Here is a 16,794-nt window from a genome sequence, read left to right as displayed (position 1 = left end):
GCTGTAGTATATTTTGGCGCGCTTTGTTCAATGTCAACTCCAGATTACTTTTCTACTGACAACACTTGATGGACAACTCAGCAATATTTCGTAGACTTCATGTGAGCAGTGAAGATACAACAATTTATCGTCCGCTTACAAACTCATATGGCCTTGGAGCAACATGTTTTTGCTACACCTGTGCCTCCCTACTTCCCTCGACAGCAGTCTCAACATGCATAGTCCTCAATGCGGTCGTCTCATCACGCTTGACCAAACTTCTCTTGACCGGGTTTGGATCGGAGAAAACCTCATCAAGCTCCTCTAATGTACGGTCCTTGGTCTCAGGAAAGTAGAACCACATGATGACAATCTCAATCAGATCCCAAAAGACAAAAACTAGGTAAAAGTAGTACTGAATGTCCTTGAAAGCGGGCCCAGAGCTGTACTGTATAATTGTGCTGGCAATGGAGGATGCAAGGTTGCCGACTGCTGTACCCTTGGCTCGCGTGGTAGTTGTCAGGGTTTCGGCAATATACATGGATTGGAGCGGAGTCCAGCCGAAGGAGAAAATAATGCCAAAGAGGTAGATAAAGGCGATGGTTGTATTCGCTGCAGCGGTATTTGTTGGATCGTCTGTAGCCAGCTTTGACGTTCCGGTGATGATCGCAAAGGCGACAGAACAGAACAGCAACGAGTAGATCAGCAGTGGGCGACGACCGATAGTGTCAGTCATTCTTGCGCCGGTGATAGCCCCGAGGAATGACAGTGGCGGGTATATACCATTGAGCAAGAGCTTTCGACTCTCACTCACGATCCCAGCATTTTCCAACATCACCGGAAGATAGTAAGAGGTGACCGAGTTACCAGATATCTGACCAAAACATGCCATTCCCAGAACACAGATGAGCCTTCGGCGCGCGGAATGTCCTGTATACAGCTCTCGGTAATCCCACCATTTTTTGTCCGAAGCGTCAATCGCAATACTCTGTTGCATCTCTTTGAGCTGTAAGAGAACAATAGGGTGCTCAGTGTCGTTATCTCCATGATACTTGGCGAGAATTTTGGCGGCGTCTTCAGCACGATCTTGGGCCATCAGCCAACGCGGCGACTCTGGAATGAACCAAACCCCAATGACGACGAAAACAGAAGAAATAAGTTGACACCAGATCGGAATGCGGAAAGAGTCAGCATTGTCGAGTTTCGCGCATCCGTACACAACCCAACTAGCGAGAATCGAACCGATGTACCAGGTGCAGTTGTAGAGTCCGGTAATTGTTCCTCTAAATCACAACACTTGTCAGACAAGGTCTAGTTAGTTGGGAGACTTTAAATGACGTACCTCCAGGCAGGGTGGGCCATTTCAGACACGTAGCACGGTGCAGAGACACAGCAGAAGCTCACGCCGAACCCTAGAATGAACCGACCCGCTAGGAACATTCCTCTGTTGACCGATGGCGCCTGAATGCAGGTGCCGATGACAATAATTAGTGCGCCGACAAACATTCCTATATTGGTCAGAGTGCCCTCTAAAAAACAACGCGGGCTAACCAACCTACGCGACGTCCCCAGTAGTCGTTGACTGGGCCGGTAAAGAAGACTGCTGGAATTGAACCGATGTTGTATATGGCAAAAACAATTCCAGTACTCGACCCGGAAGTTTCCCTATCCTGGCTTAGAAAGAGTTGTTGTAGCCAGTCTGTGAGACGTACATGTTGAAAAAGTCAAGATAGGTCTCCATCGCGTTGAGCCCACCCATCAGCGAGCCGTCGTATCCATTGAGACACCCACAGAGATAAGGGACGATGAGAATCAAGTACAGCCGGAACATCGACAGAGTGAATGGGTTGTACTTTGTGTTCAGCGCATCATGCGCCACCCTAACCTCCTCGACCTCCCCCTTCGTCTCATTGTGCTCGGCTGGTACTGCGATCTTCTCGTCGGCCATGATGAACGTTTCTCCTCTGCAAAGGACAGAAACCCGGGCCCTTGCTCGCAGAAAGGAGACACACCGACTTATATTCCCTTCATCCCTGTCTTTGTGCCGAGGATACGAGGTCACACAACGACGGCAAAAAGCAGAACCAATCAAGAGGCCGGATGGGATAAAGTGCAAGCCTCTTGCGCGTGGCTAGCCAAGTCTGGGAATTTCCCCACGGGGTCGCAAGTCAAAGCGCCCCGGGGGTGTCGGAAGCACCACGAATCGCATCGAACCATATGCTTGTCTTCCCCGCTTTGTGGGCAGATCGTGCTCTTTATCATTGGGCGAGTTGGCGGTTAGCTTGTTTCTCTCAACCCTTGACCTCCCAGCATCCCCGGACTGCGTTCCAGACTCACTCTTGCACATCCCACACCTTATCGTCTCATTGCGCAGGAATACAAGCAATGGAGGGTGATTCGGAATCTCGGAAGCGAAAGAGAACATCTCACGCGGTAGGAAGAGTCATCCATTGGTCCCAAAGCGACACTGACCTGGCATTAGTGCGACTCTTGCCGCCATCGTAAGACCCGGTATGCAGGAAGAGATACTGCTATGCTCCCATAGTAACGATTGGCAGGTGCGATGGACGTCAGCCATGCGCCACTTGCTCCTCCACCGGCGAAGAGTGCCTATATGGGGCCGAGGCAATACCGTGAGTCGGCCACGTGGATGCTGCCAGACGGACGTATCACGCTGACTTGATGTAGGAAGAGCAAGACAGACCTGGTATTGGACGTGGTCGTACGTTCGGAAAATATGTTGCGGGAGATGTCGGCGCACCTGGTGAGGTTGACCTGACCGTGTCTGAGTCGCACCTGCCCTAACTCATTCATAGCACTCGTTACTGGGCCCGACAACGCCTTTGGATCCGCGAATAGCTTCTTCACCCCTCGCCTTTGTTTCGCCTACGACAATAGACTCGACCCACCACGCGACTGCCCCGCACGATCAGATTTCCAATGCTATTCTCTCACAGTTCCACTCATCAGCCACTGAATCTATCTTGGCGTGGCCGCAGTTGAGAGACTTACATGGCCTACGACAGAACCATCGCGGCTCGGTGTTTCATCTCGAGAGCCAACGCCCTCAGTTCAAACACCAGAGCCCAGGTACTTTGCCGTACTTAGATAAAACAGAAGTCAGGGAAATACTAGCAGACTTTGAAGACAATGTGAACTTCTGGTATCCCACTCTCTCACAGTCCAAGCGAACTGAAGTCGAATTGCGGATCCTATCTGGCAGTCTAGATGATGGAATTGACGCTTGCTTGACCTTGCTGGTACTTTCTCTGGGATGTGCTAGTCATCTTATAACTACGCTATCGAACGATGCCTCCTCAAACGAGTCAGATCGAAAGCACCGATGGCTGATCATCGGCAGCCTGTACTTTGATCGCGCTTTTAGGCAAGTCCACCTAGCTCAAGCTGGATGTTCTACGGAAGCCGTTCAATGCCTCTTCTTCACGGCGTAAGTCTTTTATTCAAAGCGACTGCGACCGATCTAACGCTGTCAGTCTGTATTTTGCCTTTCTACAGCGCCCCATACAAGCGTGGTCCTTTATTAGCGCGGCCGCCATCAAGTGCCGTCTACTTCTGTCATATCCATCCTCAATGTCCGTGCCGGAGGATCTCGAATGTCTTCGCAGGATCTTCTGGTCCTGTTATATCCTGGAGAGGTGAGTCGGCTGTGTTCTATTCCCTTGAACACCACTGATCGATCAGCGATTACCTGGCAGAACTTTCAGCCCTTCCCCAGGCCGGGATTGCCGAGATAGAATCTTCGATTCCTCTACCAGGCCAATACCATACGCACTCTTCGCTACTCACCGAAGAACAGTCATCGCTCTATTTTCTAGCTTGCATATCTATGCGCCGGCTTCTCAATCGCGTACACGACTTGTTATATGCACCCAACAGCGGTGTAGCATCCGACATACACCAATTTTCATCCGTGGTCGCTGAGCTAGACCATCAGCTCACAAAGTGGAAGGATCTGTTACCCCCTACATTCCACTTTGATGTGAATCGCGACCCTGCCCACTCGATTGAGGCGGGCTTCTTACGTCAACGATACCTAGCATGCAAGAGTGTAATCTTCCGACCGTACCTTACAGCTGCTTTTTCACTTGCGTCACGGTCGAAACCTGTCTCGGACGTGTACGAAGGCTGCAAGACGTGCCTGGAGGCCTGCTATCTCCACGCACACAATCTTCAGGGCTTCCCACAGACAATCATGGTCGATACCTGGATTTGTTCTCTATCGTAAGTTAGCGACTCCCCGCAAAACACCCTGTCTTATTTTGGTTTTTAGTATGGCATCGGTTATGCTTATTGCGTTGGCGACCGCGCGAGAGACATCGCTTCGGACATGTCTTCCGAGAGGCATCACTAGCCTAGGCCCCCAACTCAGCCAACACTTGACACAGTGGATGCAGATTCCAAGGAGTGGAGTATCGCCGAGTGTCCAGCAGAGTATCAGCTTGATCGAGGATGCTGGTGGGTTGTTACAAAGCATTCTAGACCCAGATACTGTTCTATAAATATCATGCCTACTTTATAGAGTATAGATCAGAGTATACGTCATCTGCGCCGCGGGGTCAAACACCAGCCCACCTAGCCATCCTTCATACAATCTTCAACTCTCTAATTCCAGTAAGCACTGTGATCACTCATTATGGCAACGGAGTACCCCCGTCCGGACTTTGTTCGCAAAGACCTCACCTGGACCTCCCTCAACGGACCCTGGTCCTTCCTCTTCGACGACTCCAACACCGGCCTTGCCCAAGGCTGGCAGCGCAACGGTCTCCCAACACAAACCGAGAAACACGAAAAGCGGGATATTATTGTTCCCTACGCATTCCAAGTCCCCGCCTCAGGCATAAATCTCCAAGAAGCCCACGAATACATCTGGTACGAGCGCGACGTTCGGGACATCCGATCGGAGGCGGACAAGCGCAACAACAAACATCTCCTCCTCCGCTTCGGCGCAGTAGACTACGAATGTACCGTTTGGGTGGACGGCGAAGCATACGCGGCACACAGAGGCGGATACGTCCCCTTTGACGTCGACATTACGCGGGCATTCCAAGGCGCCAAGGACACAGCAAGAGTCACATTGCGGATTCGCGATTCACCAACTGACCTTACCCAACCTCGCGGGAAGCAGTACTGGGGTCCTGTGCCTGAGAGTATATTTTATACACCCACCAGCGGCATCTGGCAGGATGTTTGGCTGGAGGTTGTACCTGGTTTGAGGATTAAGGATGCGAGTGGTGGGACTGTGTTTAGGAGTGATGATGTGAAGGGTGGTAAGGTCACGGGGACTATTGTTGTTTCTGGCGAAGGGGATAAGGCTAGTACTGTCAAGATCACAATTTCCCTTGAAGGAGTGCAAGTGGGCGAAACGAAGGTTCAAATTGGCGAGGGGGCTGTCTCTGGGGAGTTTGAAGTTAAGGCACGTTTTCCGGAGGATTCCAAAGCGCCAATTGCTAGTTTTGAGGATACGAATATCTGGCAGGATAGAGTCGCCATCTGGTCGCTAGAGCACCCAACGCTCTACGACGTGAAACTGCAACTCTTCGACACAACCGAAACCCCCATCGACGAAATCCGCACTACAATCGGAATGCGCAACATCTCCTGGGAAAACGGCGACAGCACATTCCGCCTGAACGGCAAGCCCATATTTCAAAAACTCTGTCTTGACCAAGGCTACTGGCCCGAAACCGGTCTAACGCCTCCATCCGGTGACGCGTTGCTAGAAGACATTATACTCTCTAAAAAGGTCGGACTCAATGGGTGCCGCAAGCACCAGAAGGTTGAAGACCCGAGATTCCTCTACTGGGCTGATAAACTTGGATTCCTGGTCTGGGGCGAGATTGGCAACGCATATGAATTTAGCGACGAGTACATTGATCGGTTTAATGATGAGTGGGCGCAGGTTGTTAAGAGGGACCGCAACCACCCGTGCGTTGTCGTCTGGACGCCCGTCAATGAGAGCTGGGGGTATAAGAATTTGAAGGATAATGCTAAGGAGAGAGGACATATTCGGCATTTGTATAAGCTGACAAAGTATTTCACCTTGTCCTCTTTGTCTAGTTACCATGATGCTAACACTGTTCAGATCCCTCGACCCAACTCGCCCCATAAACGACAACTGCGGCTGGGAATCCATCCAAACAGACCTAACAACCTACCACGACTACTCCGACTCTACAGAGCTGGCTGAAATCTGCTCGAAAATGGAAGGCGGGATTCTAGCCCGCAAGCTCAACGGCGAGATGTTTGTTGACCCCATAGAAGGCGACGCAGGTTCATCACATACCCCCGGCGCCCCAGTAATCTGCTCTGAATTCGGCGGGGTGAATATTGCACCCTCACAGAATGTCAAAGCCGGCGAGCGTGACTGGGGGTATACGACTGCGGCAGACGCGGATGATTTATTGTGTAGGTTGGAGAAGTTGTTTATGGCTGTTGTTAAAGGGGGTCATACGTGTGGGTTTGTTTATACGCAGTTGTAAGTTGGCCTCCCTCCTATTCTCCTGACTTCTCCTGTGAAGAGTACTAATATGTCTACACGTAGGACTGATATCGAGCAAGAGGTTAATGGGCTTTACTCGTATGATCGCAAGGAAAAGGTTCCTGCGGAGAAGGTCAAGGCGCTTATGGATGCTGCAGAGCAGTACTATTATGGGAATGTTGCGCCTAGGCAGTGAGCATTACTATGTAGCTAAATCCCCCAGCCAGGACATATTTGTCCCTTGTCTATGGACACAGAGAATTGCATTCAAGATACTGTTGCACGCGTCGAGGATCACAAGCCCGAAGATCACAAGCGTTGAATTGTAAGAACGATTCTATCCGCGAGAGGCCAACCCTAAAGTTTACAGAAGTTAGCACTAGATGCATTTCATGTCGGTAATCTGCCAGCCGTCGCACCAGCAAAGGCGCCTTCCATAAAGGCGGCGGGGGTGGGGGTTGGTTGCCCCTTCCTCACGAGATACGTAGAGTCTGCTCCTTCCACAGTCTCAAATTTGCCACTTGGCATGAAGCGGGCCTTCATTGCAGAAGTAGTCGCTTCTTTACGCTGAATAATTACGGATCTCTACGTTATCCTTTCAGTCTTTGTTCAAATTCTTTCTGACATCTGCTGCACAACCTCTCCGTCACCCACAACCCTTCAAGGTCGACTGGGAGAAACTCGCTTTCCTGACTCGTGCCTCCGAGTCCGATCATGGAATCCTTTATGTGAAATACCAGAGAACAATCCAACCAATGATTATCAAGCACACCAGGCGATACATGCATGCCCCGCACCCCGCCGGGACCGACACCCCCGATGCCCTAATCGGGATCGGACCATGGTCCGTGCCCAAATCTATAGCCTGCATGCAACTGCCCATCGTGGCACCAATTTAGCCGCCGTACGATCCGATATCCCCGAACGATGTGACAGCTGTGCAGCTTCGAGCTACGTCAGGTGTTGTCGAGTCCCCGCAGTGGTGTTGTTTAAATTTCCCGGGGGTTGAACAGAGCAAGTATTGAAAAGCCAGGATTAATTGTTCGTCGACGCCACGGACATCATTGTGTCTACTAAGAGCAAAATGGCTACCTCGACCCCGAATGACTGGGAAAATCCCGCTGTCTTCCAGCGTAATCGCCTGAAACCCCGCGCCTACTGGATTCCAGACACCAATTTATCGCTAAACGGCAATTGGGACTTCAATTACGTCTCGTCGCCTTTACTTGCACCGTCGCCTTCCAGTATCGCCGATGAGACAGAATCCCCAGATGATGTGGAATGGAAGCCCATTGCCGTCCCGGGTCACTGGCAACTCCAGGGCTACGGCCGACCCAACTATACAAATACGATCTTTCCGTTCCCCGTCAACCCACCGTTTGTCCCGAGTGAAAATGCGACGGGGACATACAAACGCACATTTCACGTTCCGTCGCAGTGGGACTCTAACTCACAGCTCCGGCTCCGCTTCGACGGCGTTGACAGCGCATACCATGTTTGGGTCAATGGCGTTGAAGTCGGATATGCGCAGGGGAGTCGCAACCCGGCGGAGTTTGATATTAGTGAGATTGTCACCAGGGGTGAAGAGAACGAGGTGTTTGTGAGGGTCTATCAATGGTCAGATGGGAGCTATATTGAGGATCAGGACCAGTGGTGGTTATCCGGTAGGTCAAGAACGGGGACTGAGATGTCTACTTAGGACGAGGAAGGCTAACAGGTGCAGGTATATTCCGCGACGTCACTCTGGTTGCGTTCCCTTCGACTGCAAGGATTGAAGATTTCCATGTGCAAACCATCCTCGACAGCGAGTATAAAGACGCGGAGCTCAAAGTAACCCTCGACGTAGCTGCTACCGAGTCTGGTAATGTCACAGTCACCTTATTTGACCCAATCAGTCGCGACGCCCTTAATGACATAGGAGAACAGTCCTTTGACAGCGATGGGACCTTGTCATTCTCCCTCTCGACGACGAACCCTAGGAAATGGACCGCTGAAACACCGAATCTTTACGATCTCGTCATAATCCTCAGCGATCCCATTACTGGAACAATGTTACAAAGGATAGAGCACCGCGTCGGTTTTCGGCAAGTTGAGATGCTGAACGGCAATATCAGCGTCAATGGCACTCCAATCCTCTTTCGCGGCGTCAACCGTCACGACCACCACCCTCTTCATGGGCGCGCCGTTCCTCTAGAATTTGTCAAGAAAGATCTCCTCCTTATGAAAACACACAATGTCAACTCGGTGCGCTGCTGCCATTACCCATCTACACCTCAACTATTCTCTCTCTGCGACGAACTAGGCCTGTGGGTGATGGACGAGGCAGATCTCGAGTGTCACGGCTTCTACGACGCAATCGCACGTCCACTTGATATTCCCGAGAGCATGGACTACGAGGAGCGAAAGAAGCTGACATTCGCGGCAGCAGCTCAATTTACGAGCAATAACCCGACGTGGCACGATGCGTACGTTGACCGGGCTGCACAAATGCTCGCCCGCGATCGGAATTACGCGTCCGTTGTTATCTGGTCTCTCGGAAATGAGGCATTCTACGGAGACAATCACAAAGCGATGTATACCTACATTAAGAACACCGATCCATCTAGACCGGTGCACTACGAGGGTGACATGAATGCTGAAACTGCGGATATGTTTTCCTACATGTACCCATCCGTCGCGAGGATAACCCGCTTGGCAAATGAACAGGGTGACTCTTTTAAGAAGCCTATTGTCCTCTGCGAGTACGGGCACGCAATGGGCAACGCACCCGGTGGACTTGAGGAGTACATGGATGCCTTCCGCACTCACCGACGACTGCAGGGTGGGTGGATCTGGGAGTGGGCGAACCACGGCTTGTGGGATGAGCAAAAGGGCCACTACTGCTACGGTGGTGACTTTGGCGACGAGCCAAATGATGGCAGCTTCGTGCTCGATGGTCTTCTTTACAGCGATCATACTCCGACGCCAGGGTTCGTGGAGCTGCGAAAGGCGTATGCGCCTGTGCACGGTTGGGTGGAGGATGGTTTCATCTGCATTGAGAATCGGCACGACTTTGTTGGTCTTGATGATCTGCAGGCTACATACAAGGTTGAAAGGCTGGACGAGGGGTATGTTTTCACTTTCCTTCTCATTTGCTAAAGTGAGTACTGAAATCAGGCAGATCAACAACCGTCGCTGCGGGAAGCCTAGAACTTCCCGAGATCAAGCCAAAGGAAGTTGGTCGAATCGAGTTCCCGAAAGCCTTGGAGAGGGCGCCATACCACAAGGAAACGTGGCTCACTGTTACATTTACCACCAAGCATGACACCCCAGGCCTGGACGCCAACCATGAGATCGGTTGGTTCCAGCACCGTCTTGACAGACCTGATGTACCCCTAATAAACACCCTTGTTAAAGCCGACCTCCCATTGAAGGTTTCATCGTCAAGGTCACACAGTACAATAGTGGGTACAGACTTTAGTATCTCCTTCTCCACGACAACGGGATATCTCACGAGCTGGAATATCCACGGCCAAGAGCTTCTCTCAGACAGTACCTCACCGACACTTGTTCCCGGGTTCTGGCGCCCGCCAACAGATAATGATGTTCCATATGACCTGGGAGAATGGCGCCGGTATGGCCTTGATGCACTCACGTCGCAATTGCGATCATTCACAATAAAGACTATCAAGTCCACGGTCCTCATCGAAACAGATACATTCATATCCCCACCAATTCTGGCCTGGGGCTACGAAGCGCACAACAGATACATAATCACCGGAGACGGGACATTAGCCGTGACAGCAGAAATCAAGCCCACAGGAGCGAAACCGACTGATGTCCCTCGCATTGGTTTTGATCTATTCCTGAACAATGATTTGGACAATGCAACGTGGTTCGGTCTTGGCCCAGGAGAAAGCTACGCGGATAAGAAACGATCTCAGAAACTTGGCATTTACACGGCGAGCACAAACGAACTCCACACCCCCTACGAAGTCCCCCAAGAAGGCGGCAACAGAATGGGAACCCGCTGGCTGAGACTTGGTGACGCGCGCGGCTGGGGCCTGCGCATAAAACGCCAACCAGATCTCAGCCTCGACTACGAACCCGGAAAGAACGATTACGAGAAAGACCAATTGTTCCAATGGGTTGCCACGCGATATAGCCCTGAGGCGGTGGAAGCAGCTAAACACGCGAATGAGCTCGTTCCTGAGAAGCGCGTTAGGGTACGGCTTGACGTTGAGAGCAGCGGTGTTGGCACTGGGGCTTGTGGACCGCGGACTCTGGATAAGTATCGCGTTCCTTGTGAGGAGAAGAGCTTTGGGTTTACGATTGAGCCTTGGTTTGGGAAGTAATCAGTCCCGTTCAATAGTCGTCCTATCTATGTGTTAGATCTCATGCCGAGATTCAGATTGGCTTTTCCATTAGAAGTGAGATGACCTAAGTCTAGACTGGAATATCAAATTGTGGCGTCACACTCTCCAGGTCGTCTTCCCAGGATCTTGAACAACACCAATGCCTGTTTCCTTCGCCCATAGCACATTAATCCCTATTCAAACTTCCAACAACATGATCCGACGCCATAATGTTAACACCATCAAGCAACCCATCCTGCAAATGTCTCACCGAAATAAGACAATCGCATATCGGATCATAGTCATATAGCTAGCCCCTTCACCCTGGCACCATCGTAATGGTGAAGTCAACATTCAGGTCCAACCCAAACCACTTTCCAGGAAGGAAGGTCTCACTACCTAGGTAGTTCCAATCCACTGATGTTGTCTAGATGAGCATCTTAAACCCCTTGACCCTGCCCGTCATGCAGTGTTTGCCTCGATGGTCCAGTGAAATATAGTAAAAACATGGACGACGCCAGGGCTAGGTATCCAATCAAAGGAGTTTAAGCAAGCAGTTTGCATTAAATGCGTCTTATTTGGAGGCCAAGGTATAATATGAGAGCTTGATGGGGAAGGGTAGCTTATGTGTATGTGCGAGGATGAAAGGTAACTTTTAGCGTCTCTAGCTCTAAGGGTACCTATAAGTATGAAAATGAGACAAGGCACCCAAACAACACTACAGATAGCCAAACAGAACAACTTGAATCAAGATTGGAAGTAACATCAGTCCAAGTAGAGAGCTCCAGATGCTATTTTCCTACCTCCTTCTACCCAGCATCCCGTCCAACCCTGATGTATCTTTTTACAAGTCGTACTCCCGAATCAGAACATCCGCGGCCGTAACCCCCGTAACATAAGCCGTCGCCTGGGTATGATTATTCGTCAGCACTGGCACGACACTCATATCAGCCACTCTCAACCCCTGGATAGCACCACCCGCAAGCCTAAACCGGTTATCCACCGCCGCACTGCCCTCCTTGATCTCCCGTTCATTCCCCATCTTAACAGTCCCGCTCATATGCCAAGACGAACTACAGTTCTCACTCCAGTATTTGAGAATGTCATCATCTGACTCAGAGGCCGGGGAGGCGATTGTACCGACTGTATCCTTTGCAAAAGAATCATGTCGTGCTATGCGCAGGAGTTCACGCGTTGCTTCGATGCATGCTCGTCTGTCGTATGGATGGGCGAGGACGTTCGGGTTAAAGAGTAAAGGAATGTCCGGGTCAGACGAGTGTAGCGTTACGCTTCCTTTGCTCTGCTCGTTCATCAGGAAGACAATGAGGCAGAGGTAGCTGTAGTCTTTGAAAGCCCCTGGCGGGGAAAGCATATGCACCGGGAAATGCGTGGCGATTTCAAAGTGCGGGATTGTTGGCTTGTTCAGGAACTCTTGCACATCAAGCGACAAATCTGCGAACTCGGACGATGCCAGGATAGCGGGACTCTTGAGCCAGCCCATTGTTAGTTGCGAGCCGTATTTTGACCAGGGGCCTGTGCCGTCTTGGTTCCATTGGGTCGTTGCAGCGTCGAGGGCAGATTGGTCGCCGTAGAAGGCGGTTCGATCGTTTGTGTCTGGCTTGCGGGCGAATATCAATGGGACGAAGAAGTGGTCAACGAGGTTTTGGCCTATGGCGGGTATGTCTTTGACGATGGGGATGTTGAAGGCTGATAGTTGGGAGGCTGGACCGAGGCCAGAGTGCATGAGGATACGCGGTGTGTCCAGGGATCCGGCGGAGAGGATGACCTCCTTTGATGCATAGACTGTTTCTTGTAATCAGACATAGGAAGAGTGGAGATCTTGTGGCAAAAATAATGGTAACTCACAAATCTCCCCATCTACTTCAACACCCACTGCCCTTGTTCCATCCAGTATAACCCGACGCACTGCTTTTCCAGTCTTTATCTCCAGATTCCCAGAGGTAACTGCATTGATCAAATCCTTCGCCGTACTCCTACATCCCTGCGAGACGGAATTGAGACACAGTGCCAACCCTATCGGATCCCCCGAGTTATGGTCTCCATTTAACGGCACTCCAGCATCCTGAAACGCCTCGAGCAGCGGTGGCATGTCATCTTCCCATTCCTCAGCATAGCCTACCTTGAGTGGACCATCTGAGCCATGATGCTCCATATCTGGGTTCACAAACCGCTGATACCTCTCATCCTTAACGACCCCGTCAAAGCTCTCAATCTCCTTGAACCGCCTCTGTATCTCCTTCCAAGAAAAAGTTTCATTGCCTACCATCTCAGCCCATGTGTCATAATCATCCCTCGCACCAACGGTATAAACACCAAAGTTGATGGCACTACTCCCGCCGAGGACTTTGCCGCGGGAATAATCAATCTGGCGACCAGCGCAGTTTTCTTGAGGGGTTGTTTGATATCCCCAGTTCATATCGGCATTCTGGAATGTTGTCCAGCGTTGGCCGGAGACGAGCAGAGAACGGTCATCCTTCGCTAACCCGGCTTCGAGGAGGAGAATGCGCGGTTTAGATGATGCAGTTGCGAGCTTCCATGCGAGGGCGCTGCCAGAGGGACCGCCTGGTTGGATTGTTAGTTAAGATTGCTGGATAATTGAGGTGACTCGAGAGAACGGGTAACAACATACTTCCGACTATAATAAAGTCCCACGATTCGAGGGAAGAAGACATTGCGATTGACTGTGCGTGCGGTGAATGAACGAGAGCAAATCTAGAGAACAAAGATAGTCTTAAAAAAGAGCCGGATATATGTTCCGTCGAATCTACCAACTACTGCACAATCTCAGCTTGTTGAACGCTTGCAGACAGAACCCCAGCGCCATGGATGTGGAAGATCCAATTTATATCCCCGCTCTCTTCCCTCACCGGTATGGAAATTGTCCGGTGTTCCACTTCAGCACACGCACAAGCATCATTGACCGCATGTGAACCCAGGCTCCGACCTCGCAAGGACCTTGCTGAAACACTGCACGCCCTAAGCCTAGTGCTGTGGAATGCGCGACGAACGGACAGGCTAGCTCTCGCCTAGACTCGGGATTCCGAGTCTCTACAATACGAGGAAATGATCACCGCGTGACGTCTCCACTGAGAGGCATAAGCGTGCATTGATGCGACGACGTACGGCTGGAAGAATGTTTGCGAAGTTCGAATTGGCCAATGGAGCGCGATAGGCATGCAGGGTTGATGAGTCAAGGCTTGATAACTCGAAGCGGCTGAGCTGCAGCAGATAGTCTCTTGAGCCGATCATCAAGCGACGGAGGCGGGTTAGACGAGGGAAGCGAGTGCCAACCGTGCACCTGATGTATTGAGGGTCAAACGAGGGTTAACGGGAGAGAAATATTATTTGAGGAAGGGGAATTCTGGTGAAGTCTTCAGCTTTGGGAAGAGCGACCGAGCTGGGCACCTACCAGGCTGAGCTAGGGCAGGCGCAGGCTGAGGATATACTTAAGAAGCGTTGGGTGTGGTAGTTAGGTCGTCTTAGTGACAACCACCGCCCGCTCCAATCAAACATCTCGCCTAGAAAGTCCAGATCCGTTTGAACGTGCCCCTCATTTTCCATGCTCTCAGCTCCATGGCCAGCGTGGCTCTGGACGTCTTGGCTGGAAATACCAGGCCCGTCTACTTCTGCCTCGTCGCGGCGTAGCGAAAGAACATACCACTCCCTTCAAGAATATCCCAAGCGCAAGGAGATCTCCCTAACACATCCGCGCTGTTCCCGATGTACTTGCATCTGGCCAGTGAAAGAATGCATCAGGAGCTTCGACGCGTCCACAAGATATCGCAGGGGTAAGCTACTGAGCAGCACATATCGTACGCCTAACCAGACGACATGCAACGATATCCGTCGTCAAAAATGACATCTTGGTAGACTTGAGGCCGTCCGAGCGCTGCCCATCTCGGTCAAATCCAATACTTTGTGCAAGTCGTGTGATACTGATGATGATACCATGGGGCAATGAGTCTATGTCCTTCCTTATGATCGGATAGGCTAGTAACTCCACACCTAAAACTGTCTCGTAGGCTTCCTCCAGGCCACTGCACACTTCAATTTTGTTTTGACGTCAGAACTAGGCCTTGGACCAGGTATATATTCCCTTGTGACGGATGCCCCGGCATACCACAAGGCAAAGAGATAGCAGTTTGCCGTGACGTCTTCTAGGAGGGCAGACAGGACATCGTTTGACAAACTGCTTGGATCGCACCATTCACACAAGATAGAGTATCAGGATTGAGGAACCTACTTAAACCCAAGCGACAGCTTGTTAGTAGGCTTGGAAGGGGGTGAGTCAATGGAGAATTGGCCATCATTGACTAGACTTCTGGTTCCTGCTGTGAGGTGGTTGACTGGCTTTTGACCTGGATATGCCCTGATATTACCATAAAGGCCTCTGGCAGTATCCGCAATTACACTAGGTTGGTGATGTAGAGTTTTCGGATCCTGATAGAGGCACTTCTCTTTGTTCAACCGTATGTAGTTAGCACATTGTCGGTCCTCTTTCCCGCACTTTGACGTTGCGATGGCGACAAGGGAGGCGGCTGGATGAAGGGCATAATGTCTTTGGGAAATTTGATGCTGATACCGTAATATTTGGGCAACGCAAAAGGTGCGAAGATAGCGGAATAAGCAAACATGTAAGCAGTCGCAGATGACTGGCGCGGGCGTGATTACCATGCATGACTCGCAATATCCTTCCACAGCAAAGGGATAAACCCCACCATCAACCATACCACACCAGTCAACATGGCCACAGCAACAGAGAGGGCACTATGTATACCTGAGATACTGGAGTTGATCCTCTTGCAATTGGACATGACCGATCTTCTAGTCGCTGCGCAGCGCGTTAGCAGCTACTGGCTGACAACCATCAGGAACTCACCGAGACTACAGCAGGCTCTCTTCTTCGACCCCGTTTCGTCCCCAGCCAAGCCAAAAGAGCTATACGACTTACCTGATTCTATGACCAGAGGAGAGAGCGCAATTCCAGAGCCGTACTGCACGCGGCTGCGGGTGTCCATCAATCCTCTATTGGAGAAGCATTTTGGCGGCGTATTCTTCAACCTCACAAAGAATCGGGAGTTCATTCGTTGGGAACATTTCATGCAACAAATGACCTTTGCGAGGGAAGAAGACTGGCTAAGGGAAATCATCGATGAGTCATACAAAGCCCGATGGCGAGCATACACTCGCCGTGAAGCATCGTGGCGACGCATGCTGGTAACGCAACCCCCGCAGCCTGGCCTCGGATATGTACGGCGGTCCAAGAGTGGGCAGGGGACCTCTGTCATCCATACCGCATTTTTAGACAGAAGCGAGACGTCGACAGATAAGGACAGTCCTGATTTGAACATGAAACCAGGCCTCCGCTTTGGGCTTGTATACGATATTGTGCAAGATTATGGGGTGCGGCATCACAACCCGAACGGGGCCATCTGGATAAGGGTCACCTGGGGAAGCATAATGAAACGCCATTCACCTTTTACTGCTGCCACTGAGGAACTGTTTCGTCGGACAAGTGTGGTGATCACATTTGACCAGGAACTCCATCGTGGCGGGACGATTCCTAAGAGACTGGCAATTTTAGATGACGTCTTTCGAAGCGAAGGTTGCTATCTGTCTTATATTGAAGAAAATTTGCCATAGAATATGGTGAAATAAATTCAATTCGTCCATGAGGGATATGTCGGGACACCAATCCTAGTGCACAAAGAGGAACAGGCAAAGTTCATCTGAAATCTCCAACAGTCGCGACGGTCGCTCCAGGCTTGATGTATGTGGAAGCTGCCCCCAAACCATGACTCCATCTCAGAACGCAAGGCGCAGCCCAACATGATCTCCGCCATAGTAGACCATTGACCATCACACATGAATGACCTTTTCAACATTGAACCCGTTCTTCGCCTCGTTCGATTTCATCCACGGCAGCACATATCCCCGCTGATTAGCCACCACTTGGATTCC

At 51.0% G+C, this 16,794-nt stretch overlaps 6 protein-coding genes across 6 annotated transcripts; 4 read left to right on the top strand and 2 right to left on the bottom strand.

The window, feature by feature from the left end:
- Positions 1-172: 172 nt before the first annotated feature.
- Positions 173-1,927, bottom strand: BDV14DRAFT_198746 (sugar porter family MFS transporter; the record flags this gene model as incomplete). Its single annotated transcript, XM_073773029.1, has 4 exons — positions 173-1,262; positions 1,322-1,487; positions 1,535-1,644; positions 1,692-1,927. 4 exons carry the CDS (start codon positions 1,925-1,927, stop codon positions 173-175), a joined length of 1,602 nt encoding a protein of 533 aa, XP_073629586.1.
- Positions 1,928-2,555: 628 nt separating this feature from the next.
- BDV14DRAFT_198745 (fungal specific transcription factor domain-containing protein) lies at positions 2,556-4,499 on the top strand (the record flags this gene model as incomplete). Its single annotated transcript, XM_073773028.1, has 6 exons — positions 2,556-2,612; positions 2,668-2,748; positions 2,796-3,427; positions 3,474-3,635; positions 3,682-4,221; positions 4,271-4,499. The coding sequence occupies 6 exons, from the start codon at positions 2,556-2,558 to the stop codon at positions 4,497-4,499; spliced, it is 1,701 nt and encodes a 566-aa protein (XP_073629585.1).
- Positions 4,500-4,555: 56 nt separating this feature from the next.
- BDV14DRAFT_170928 (glycoside hydrolase family 2 protein) lies at positions 4,556-6,929 on the top strand. Its single transcript, XM_073768301.1, has 4 exons — positions 4,556-6,030; positions 6,083-6,475; positions 6,542-6,803; positions 6,849-6,929. Exons 1-3 carry the CDS (start codon positions 4,634-4,636, stop codon positions 6,672-6,674), a joined length of 1,923 nt encoding a protein of 640 aa, XP_073629584.1. The 5' UTR covers positions 4,556-4,633; the 3' UTR covers positions 6,675-6,803; positions 6,849-6,929.
- Positions 6,930-7,562: 633 nt separating this feature from the next.
- On the top strand, positions 7,563-10,912 carry BDV14DRAFT_207917 (putative beta-galactosidase; the record flags this gene model as incomplete). Its single annotated transcript, XM_073775271.1, has 3 exons — positions 7,563-8,142; positions 8,196-9,585; positions 9,639-10,912. The coding sequence occupies 3 exons, from the start codon at positions 7,563-7,565 to the stop codon at positions 10,810-10,812; spliced, it is 3,144 nt and encodes a 1,047-aa protein (XP_073629583.1). The 3' UTR covers positions 10,813-10,912.
- A 720-nt stretch (positions 10,913-11,632) lies between these two features.
- Positions 11,633-13,505, bottom strand: BDV14DRAFT_207915 (GMC family oxidoreductase; the record flags this gene model as incomplete). Its single annotated transcript, XM_073775270.1, has 3 exons — positions 11,633-12,615; positions 12,679-13,395; positions 13,463-13,505. 3 exons carry the CDS (start codon positions 13,503-13,505, stop codon positions 11,657-11,659), a joined length of 1,719 nt encoding a protein of 572 aa, XP_073629582.1. The 3' UTR covers positions 11,633-11,656.
- A 2,071-nt stretch (positions 13,506-15,576) lies between these two features.
- On the top strand, positions 15,577-16,476 carry BDV14DRAFT_198741 (uncharacterized protein; the record flags this gene model as incomplete). The annotated part of the gene is made up of 1 exon (XM_073773027.1): positions 15,577-16,476. The coding sequence occupies one exon, from the start codon at positions 15,577-15,579 to the stop codon at positions 16,474-16,476; it is 900 nt and encodes a 299-aa protein (XP_073629581.1).
- Positions 16,477-16,794: the final 318 nt, after the last annotated feature.

Source organism: Aspergillus stella-maris (assembly GCF_047715825.1).
Source record: "Aspergillus stella-maris strain CBS 113639 unplaced genomic scaffold BDV14scaffold_18, whole genome shotgun sequence".
In the NCBI taxonomy this organism is placed as follows: domain Eukaryota; kingdom Fungi; phylum Ascomycota; class Eurotiomycetes; order Eurotiales; family Aspergillaceae; genus Aspergillus; species Aspergillus stella-maris.
Note: the sequence above shows the minus strand (reverse complement) of the source record. Positions and strands in the feature narration are given on the sequence as shown.

Bases quoted from the DNA above. Each gene is read 5' to 3' on its own strand.
- BDV14DRAFT_170928 (XM_073768301.1), top strand. From the start codon at position 4,634: ATGGCAACGGAGTACCCCCGTCCGGACTTTGTTCGCAAAGACCTCACC. The intron at 6,031-6,082 runs GTATTTCACCTT...AACACTGTTCAG, and splicing joins CATTTGTATAAGCTGACAAA to ATCCCTCGACCCAACTCGCC. The intron at 6,476-6,541 runs GTAAGTTGGCCT...GTCTACACGTAG, and splicing joins GGGTTTGTTTATACGCAGTT to GACTGATATCGAGCAAGAGG.